At 36.9% G+C, this 9426-nt stretch overlaps 1 protein-coding gene across 2 annotated transcripts in view; it reads right to left on the bottom strand.

The window, feature by feature from the left end:
- Window positions 1-3596: 3596 nt before the first annotated feature.
- dok4 (docking protein 4) overlaps window positions 3597-9426 on the bottom strand; it is a 38871-nt gene continuing 33041 nt past the window's right edge. The window contains exons 9-10 of one of the 2 annotated variants that reach the window (XM_016665322.1): window positions 7459-7564; window positions 3597-7352 (exon numbers count right to left, since the gene is read on the bottom strand). In XM_016665322.1, the coding sequence (XP_016520808.1) occupies window positions 7210-7352; window positions 7459-7564 (249 nt within the window). In that variant the 3' untranslated portion in view covers window positions 3597-7209. Of the gene's footprint in view, window positions 7353-7458; window positions 7577-9426 lie in introns of both variants that reach the window. The other variant, XM_007540866.2, reaches the window with a different exon arrangement.

The raw sequence follows: 9426 nt of genomic DNA, 5'->3' as shown, positions 1-9426 counted from the left end.
GGATTTGGAGCCACACACAAAATTAAAGTGAAATGTTCCCTTTATTTTTTTTTAGCAGTATATATTTGATCATGTATGTAGAAATTATTTGATAAAAAAAATTGCTCTTCAGTTTTCTGGCTGATCCCTGGTTACCGATCTTTAAAAAGCCTGACCTGCTGAGTTTGGCTGATATGATTTTTTCTTTAAATTTTTTATTTTTGTCTGAAATGTTGCTAAATATAGCAAGAAAGTCACTGAATTGGCAACAGTGGGGTGAATATTGTTAACTGCAAATGTGTAGACCTGACCTGGTGGTCCGATAAGATGGGCTTCAGATGTAACTATCGGCTAATCACGAGCCCCCAAAATTAAGGATATTGGCGCCCAGAAATCAACTGGCCAAATCAGTTGGCCAATAAATGTGTCCTATATTATACATGTAAATAATGTAAACAGTACCGCCAGAGATGCAATAAGTTTATAGCAGGTGTGTGAATGATCTAATGATCGGACTGCTGATTACAGCCAGTCCACATTGTTAGCAGAGCTTGAGGGCCCAAAAACAAAAATTTCGCTTAGGGCCCCATGGAGGCTTAGGGCCTCCATGGGGCTTAGGGCCCTCCATGGGCCCTCCATGGTGTCTGTGTGTGTGTGTGTGTGTGTGTGTGTGTGTGTGTGTTCTTAAGTTTGCTGTGAGCAACTTTGTACAAGTATCCAGAGGTGGAAGCTGGTAGGGGTTCTCTGCCATTTTTGTTATAACCTGTTTTCTCCTGTTTTTGGTTAGTAAGGGAGTTTAGGTTTTGTATTTTCCTTTAGTTCTCCTTTAGCAAGTGGTTGTTTTATTTTATAGTTATAAGGGGTTGTTTTGTTTATTATTTTGGCCTTGGAGACCCTGAAGTCTTAAGCTCCCCTGTGTTTTCTTTTCTCCTGTAGTAGTTGTTTTTATCTGGATTGTAAAATGAATTATACTTGTTACTCAACTGTTCGGATTACTTTTTAGTTTTATGTTAAAGCCCAGTGCCAGGATTTACTTTAGAGATTTTAGGGTGGGGTTGTAACAACATGTTTAAAGTAATGTTGCTTGCAAAGTTGTATGTTTTTTTTTCTTCTAATTATTAGTTTTATAAATGCATATAGCATGCTTATGAAGAGGTGCTTTTCTGTATTTTTATTGTAGGATCCATTTGGCAAGCCTACTGCTGTTGTCTTTTCTGGTGTCAAATTTTATTTGTAATTTTCAATTTATGGGAATTGTTTTTTTTTTTGTTTTTTTTTTTTAAGAAAAGCTGTTTGAATTTATTTTTTTTATTAACACATCTCACAAGTTTCTTTATTTTGTTTATACCAAATCAAACCAAAATTAATGCTGTTCCACCTGAGGACAGTCGGGAAATAAAATCCACCAATGTTTTTNATGATAAGTTTTGGACGGGCGATGTGCCTCGTACACAGGGAAGAAGCTTTTTAGTTATCTAGCTTTGCTAGCAAAGTCGTAGCTAGCAGCTAGCTAATAGCACAACAACAGCAGCCTAATGTCTGTATGATAAAAATACTGAATCGATAGATAAGAACAGTTTTTCCTCACCTGGTTGTCTCCTCCCATTCAGTAGTTCTTCAGAGAAAGGCAGACAGAGGCCTGTTGTATTTCATTACCTCTCTGCTTAAAGCACTGAAGCAGAAACGATACAATGTTCAACGTTTTCCGTCATCTGACAAGTAGCAAGTCTACTCCATTTTATTCACCAAAAACATTTTTTTATATATATAATTCACCAAAAACTGTTCTGTAATCTGGGAAGTTCGCTACGTTGAGCTCCAGTTAGCCGCCTTATCTCACTGCGCGAGAGGCAACTGCGTCATGCGTCACGAGCAAAAGGTCAAAGGTAACAAGGTGACCGGAAGGCTTATTATGTTGTACAAAAAACCAAAACAAAAAAGTAATTTTAGTACATGTTATTATGTGTCAGAAGAGGGCTTTGAAAATAATAATACCAAAAAAAAATTAAAAAAATTGACCAAAAGGGCACTTGGGGGCAAGGAGCAAAAAGGGCAGGTGCTCAAGCACCCCCAGCTCCCCCCTCTGCACGTGCCTGCAATAATATATATTTGATCATGTATGTAGAAATTATTTGATAAAAAAAAATTGCTCTTCAGTTTTCTGGCTGATCCCTGGTTACAGATCTTCAAAAAGCCTGACCTGCTGATTTTGGCTATGATTTAAAAAAAATTTTTTTTTTATTTTTGTCTGAAATGTTGCTAAATATAGCAAGAAAGTCACTGAATTGGCAACAGTGGGGTGAATATTGTTAACTGTAAATGTGTAGACCTGACCTGGTGGTCCGATAAGATGGGCTTCAGATGTAAGTATCGGCTAATCACGATCCCCCAAAATTAAGGATATTGGTGCCCAGAAATCAACTGGCCAAATCAGTTGGCCAATAAATGTGTCCTATATTATACATGTAAATAATGTAAACAGTACTGCCAGAGATGCAATAAGTTTATAGCAGGTGTGTGAATGATCTAATGATCAGACTGCTGATTGCAGCCAGTCCACATTGTTAGCAGAACTTGAGGGCCCAAAAACAAAAATTTCACTTAGGGCCCGATGGAGGCTTGGGCCAGCTCTGGCCGCTTGGAAGTGACTTTGAGTTTGTTGATTTCTTTGAGATACTTTAAAATGTTATACATGTTTAAAGTAATGTTGCTTGCAAAGTTGTATGTTTTTTTAAAATTATTATTAGTTTTATAAATGTAAATAGCATGCTTATGAAGAGGTGCTTTTCTGTATTTTTATTGTAGGATCCATTTGGCAAGCCTACTGCTGTTGTCTTTTCTGGTGTCAAAGTTTTATTTGTAATTTTCAATTTACGGGAATTTTTTTTTTTTTTTTTTTTTTTTTTTTAAGAAAAGCTGAATTTATTTTTTTATTAACACATTTCACAAGTTTCTTTATTTTGTTTATACCAAATCAAACCAAAATTAATGCTGTTCCACCTGAGGACAGTCGGGAAATAAAATCCACCAATGTTTTTCATTATTTGACTGTGTTTGGCTCACTGGTCTAAAAGTTTGAAGGAGTTCAAAGAGAGTGACAAGGTATTTTTTAAAGGCTGTTTGCTCACAAATGTACTCTGTGGTAAGATACTTTATATCCTACAAAAAGACTTAGTGACAAGTGACAGAAAACAGTGGCACAGCTCACTGACGGAAAGCTTTCACCTTTTAGTAAGTAGGTAAGACTTTATTTTTCACCAATACGTGCATCTAGAATAAACAGTGTGATTGGGTTACAGCTCATTTTCATCAGTCTGCAGGGAGGTCACAGTCAGGAGTGAGATGTGATAATGTGAAAACAGACTAACACATGCTATACAGCTTTGGTTTTAGCCTGAAGGACAACTGGCACTGCAGTCTCTTTCTTTTCTGCTTTTCAGCATATTTGTTCAATTACCTCTTTAAATCATCATCAGCAGGTAAATGCAGCTTCAGTGGCCCAAAGGCAGTTTTACAAAGCAAAACTGCCTTTGGGCAGAACTGTGACTATAATAATAATAACAATAATAATAATGGAGGAAGTTGGGTTATGGTCTGAGAGAGGAATTCAAATGATTGGTTTTTGTCTTCTATCACTATCCACCAGTTCGGCTCAGACTAATGACTGTTTCCTAATGATTTTAGCAATAATTGCAGTTTTTATGTATTTACAGAAACAGTCAAAGTCTTGTCAATGACATTTTTCAGTTATCCATTGATATTTTGGGGAGGGAACAGGAGGAGAAATTTCTGGAAATATTTTTGGTATGAAATGTGAAAGCATTTTTTTTTTTGCCAACATACTGACTTCTAATTTGGTTGATGATCAAATACCTGAAATTTTGTGGTGCTCTTGATTGCATTTCTGTTTCATAATGTAATATAGCTATTGTGACACCAATAAGGAATGACTGTGGCTCAATTTTTGGCTAACAGTACTTAATATAATAATGATATAACCAGTTAGCTGAAACACACGTAGGTTCTTAATTAGTGCTGTAGTTTCACGTTTGATGCAGTAACTGACTTTGATTAGTGAAACAAGGCAGACTGAAGGTCTACATTTCTTTGTCAAAGTATTCCCATTTCTTCATTGACAGACTTCAATGTCAACCTCATGGTTGAACCTCAACCTTCAATTGAACCTCATGGTGTTACATTTGTGCAGGGCAGTCCTTGCTCATCCAGGCGTTTCAGTCATAGCCAGACTGGACTTTCCTAAAGTCTGTATTGGTCTTACAAAAACAATTTACATCAATTTCAATCTAAAAAGGTCAGTAAACAACATTTGTTTCTAGGTTTATGAAACACTGTAGCTTTCCGCTACAGTTATTTTCTCCAGGAAAGCAAGCAAACACATCAACATGTGGCAGTGATTAATCTACTGCCACAAAGCACATAGGAAACTGCAGGCACAAGACACTCTGGTGAATGTGTTCTTATTGTCCAAACAGGTGCAGATTCATGCTGGCAAAGTGTGGACAGAATACCATATGCTTGTACAAGGTACAAGCTAGGTTCTGTCTGCATTTTCATAAACATATGTTGAAATATTGCGTCAGACTCTTTCACGCAAAAACAGTGTCATTTTCAAACACGAAAAATAAACATTTCAGAATAAATAAGTAGTGAAATAAGGCAGACTGAAGGCTACATGTAAAAGGCTACATAAAGAAGGCATCATATATAATAGTAGACTGTATGTACACAGAAAACAGACAATTCACAACCAACACTGTGTAAACAAACAGAAAAATGCTTAGCCCTCTTTTGTTTATGCCATGGAGTGGAAGTTAGGAATTTCATCATTATTCCAGTTAAATCCTATTTTATAACTTGTTCTGTGTAGATAGTCAGTTTGTTGCTAAAATCTGAAAAGTCCTTTCAACAATCAGTGGCAAACACAACAGAATAGTTATGCCCTGTATTAATTAGCCTTAAGTAGACCCACTGCATGACTTGGCAAGTGTTCTCAACAGAAAAGTGACCGACATACAACATCCCAATTTCAATAAGTAGTGCAGTGTTGAGTTCATGTGTAAAGGAGAAGGATTTTTTTCCTGACAGTAAGCAGGCATATTCCCTTTTACATTCCTGCATGTTTGCAGCAGGTCATTTTTTCTGTGCTCACCTGTAGTTGAGAATAACAGTAAAAAAAAAACAAAACAAAGAATAAAATTTAGACATCTCATACATAATGTAGAACTGCTTTGTGTGACTATTTCAGGATTTTGTTTAGAATTTTTAACTCTAAACAATCTGATCTTCATTCATATGAGCCTGAAGTTTCATGGACTCTGAGCAGGTACATTTTTATTATTTTGAACTGTCAATAGTTAAGACTGAATAAACCAACAATCTTGGAAATCTACTTGGAGTTTGTTGATGTTGCACATGTTGGTAAAGTCAACCTTTCATTACCTGCTGGCCTTTCCAATATCTCCACATGAAAAATAAATGCATTCAAAATTCTTCATGCTTTATGTTGCTATAAGTAGATGATTTCATTACAGACCTATTTATCTTAAGCTTTTGCTTGAAGTTGGCTTACAAATGTATATGTGTGGGTGGTTGGCTTTTCAGTCATCAGAGCCAATGTCTGTTCTACAAAGTATGCTCACAAGTCATTATCATCATAAATTTGCAAAGCAAATTAGACCTTGGAATAATGACAGGGTTGTATAAATTCAGCACAAGACACATCTGCAGCTCTTACAAAGACTATTTACAATTTGTGCACATGTATAAAAACATTCTAGTGACAGCATCATCCCCTACTTCAAAACCTGCTTTAAGTGTCAGTAAACAGATCTTCCATCTGAAAGATTACATTATTTTGGGCAAAGTCAAAGGCATCAGTCCAGAAGTAGAAAAACTAGGGATCTTCCAAATTAGAAAACTAGTCTTACCTTTCCAGGAGTAGCACAATCTATTTGGTGCTAGTAAGGTACCTTCCAGCCTTGGTCACTCCAAGGCCATTGGTCTAACAAAACAGGCTTAAGAAAATTCCATGAAACCAATTTTGAACATCTAATCCATCTGATCCATATCCATATCCCTAACATATACACACACATTACAAACTGTGAAAAAGGAGCGAAAGTTAGAATATCATTATGCCTCCATAAAAATAACTGACTTCTAGATCAAGGCATGCAGCTATTGCACAGTACACATTTAGCCATAAAAGCCTAAGTATGCTTTATGCAATCTATCTGGGATATGTCTTCCAAATGTCCACATGTCCCAGATTTCTTTTCTTTAAGGAAAAATCATTCTCTCATTGAGACCCCAACTACACTAATGTGCAAACTATGAGCCAATTGTTGAAAACTTATTTGTACAGTTTAAACAACATCATGTTAAATTTGATATACTTAGCAGCTAAACTTGTAAGTCAACTTTAAAAGGAATAAAAAGCAGTTCCAGAGACAGCTTAAATAACTGACTTGAAATTTGTCAGTGCTCCTCTAGATTTACTGACAATTCAAAGCATTTTTAGATTACAACAAGATTCACTCAGTTGTTCTTTCAAACATGTACACGCTCATACAGAGATCGTTAGCAATTTGGGATTAAGTGCCTGGCTCAAAGACACACTGACCGGTGGCATGGGGAGGAAGCTAGAATGAAACTCAAACTGTTCTAACTGCAAGCTGACTACTTTTACAACTGAGCTACAGCTTCCCAAAGTTACAGATACTGAAATAACTGAAGATAAGAAACAAAATGTTTTTTTGTTTTACTTTACATTGTTGTAACTTGCAAATTCTGTTACACTGCTACTCACTTGGTTTGTTTTTCAAGAGATCTTGAGTATAGCCCAGAGAAAAGATGAGTCTCTACAATTGTTACAATTTTTGATCGAGTCTTTAAAACAAACTTGATGGTTACAGAACATTACCACATTTCACAGGAAGTCATAGAATTTTTTGCAAAACCCCAGGCAGAGCTGAATGTCTATGTTGGCTGACTGTTGAATACTGTCAATAGTCAGTATTCAACAGTCATGGAAGGAAGCCCATTTGAGTCCATCTGCAGTTGGTCACATGTCCTTTACAGAATAATGCAACAGGATCAAACTGCAGCATTCGAAACAGAAAAGATATGTGTCCTCACTGTACGTCTCAATATACTTGCACATATCCAAGTCCTCCTCTATGTGTGCATGTATCAATATGCATGTGTGTGTCACTGTCCTGGTAATGTAGGAAAGTGTGATGGGACAAGTGTATGAATATGTGCCAGGGACTGTGCTTGTGTATTTAGGGTCAACGTGGTGTGGCCCTTAGCTGGCAGATGGCTGGACAGTAGTTCCTCTTCAACACCATCAGCTACAAAAGAGTGGGAATAGAGTTGTTAAAAGGCAGTTCATGTTTTTTATGCCATACCATTCACAATTGATCAAATATTAAACTGAAAGAGTTGAATGTGACCTACCACTTCCAGGGTCCATCTCAGTCTGGTTTCCAGTGATATGGTGCCAATATGCAGACCGGGGTAGGATGGCAGTTGGTGTACATGGGTAGGAGCCAACCTCTGATTCCTTAGACAACATCTAGATGTCAAATGCACATAACAGCACATGAAATCAAGATGAAATTCATAAACTACAACATTCTTTGTAACTTTTAATGAGACCTCATGCCTTTACATGGATGGTTTGGTCTCTACAGCAAACCACAAACAGAAGAAGCAACTTTATACTCTCCTATATTTCTAGATGAATCATAAAATAAACCTGATTTGAATCTAATTTAAATTCCAGCCTACTCATCCAGACCAGCTTAATACTTCATGACTGTATATGTTACATATACAGACATGAACACTAAAGTTTAGATTAGGCCAAAAATATCCAACCCAGTCCAAGCCCAGGGGCATGGTGTCCAAGCTCAATCCAAACTGACTAATTAATCTTAATCATGGGCCCAAGCCCAAAATTAAACAGGGCATATTATTTTATTTAAGATTTTGCAGCGTTTTTTTTATTTAGACAACCATTTGAATAGGCAGTGTAACTTCTTCCATTTTTAACATCTCCCAGTTCCATTTATCGCTTGTTGTAACATCAGAATGAGTCAAGTGCATATCAGATGGGATGTGTCTGATAGGAGCGGAGCAGGTTGTTGCTGCATTTTGCAGTGAGCTACGCTTGTTACAGTCTAATAAACTTCTGCCCCTTACTTTCTTTCCTTCCTCAACAGGGTAAACTGATGGCTCCTCTATTTATTTATTTATTTATTTATTTCGAACAGAGAAAAAGTAAAAACAAGAAAGAATAGAAATAACACAAATTATCGTGCCCAACTGACATGCAATTATCTGTTCAACAAGAAGCAGGTAGAAGATACAAGATTATAATAAGTAGATCAACACATGTTATGGATTCTGTGTTTTCCTCTACCTCTTTTATTCTCTTCTATTTGCTTACATGCACCACTGCAGCTTGCATAACCATGTTTATGTGTGACTAAGGGGTTCTGGTCAGGAAAAGACCACAACCCCTCAGCGTAAATTACATTGAGAAATTATGAGATTTGGTTATATACAACAGGCTTTAACCAAAAAATGATCAAATGTTACAAGTCACACATTTCATATAAATGGAACAGATAAAGAGTTACATTCACCGTCCAGCGCTGGGCCATACTCAACACATCTTAGGGATGCAACCCTAAGATGTGTTAGTCTTTGCGCTACAGGCAAAGACTGTAGCGCGAGTTTAGCTTTTTATTCTTCTCTGCAATCTGTACCCTCCCTTAAAGGGTAGTCTAATCAGTTTCAGTCTGCTTACACATGACTCCGCCAGTCACATTTGATAATTTTTCGGCATTAAAGCCTGTTATTATATATAACCAAATCTCATTATTTCTCAAGGTAATTTACACTGAGGGGTTCTGGTCTTTTCCTGAAACTGGTTAACAAACCTGGGTGGTACACAGAGACAAAAATTTATGAATTCCAACACACAACTTTACATTGTGCATTCTTGTTTGATTTTCTCTGTGCTGGATGCAGGGGCGCGGTAAAGTGGTGAAAAGTGATGACTATTCTAGGGGCCCTGACCAGATGGGGGCCCTCTATAATTTAATTATTTATATTTTGTTCATAGACATAAAATAAAAAACAATCGGGGTCCTGCCAAATGCAAAATTAATCATATTGTATTTTCAAACATTGTTTTTAGCTGTAAAAGTTTAATGTTACCCCTCCCAGACCAAAAAAACACACATCCGTTTTCGCCCTGAACCCCCCTATCTGCGTTAAATGGTTCATTCGTGCTTGGAGCGCTTGACTGTGACGTATGCAGCTACAGTCAGTAGAAGCTGCAGCTGAATACAGCGGCGACTGTGGCAGTTACTATGCTGCTCAGAAAAGTTATAAAATCAGGTTTTCAAAAACAAA

The sequence above is a fragment of the Poecilia formosa genome, unplaced genomic scaffold (assembly GCF_000485575.1).
Source record: "Poecilia formosa unplaced genomic scaffold, Poecilia_formosa-5.1.2 Scaffold569, whole genome shotgun sequence".
Lineage (NCBI taxonomy): Eukaryota > Metazoa > Chordata > Actinopteri > Cyprinodontiformes > Poeciliidae > Poecilia > Poecilia formosa.
Note: the sequence above shows the minus strand (reverse complement) of the source record. Positions and strands in the feature narration are given on the sequence as shown.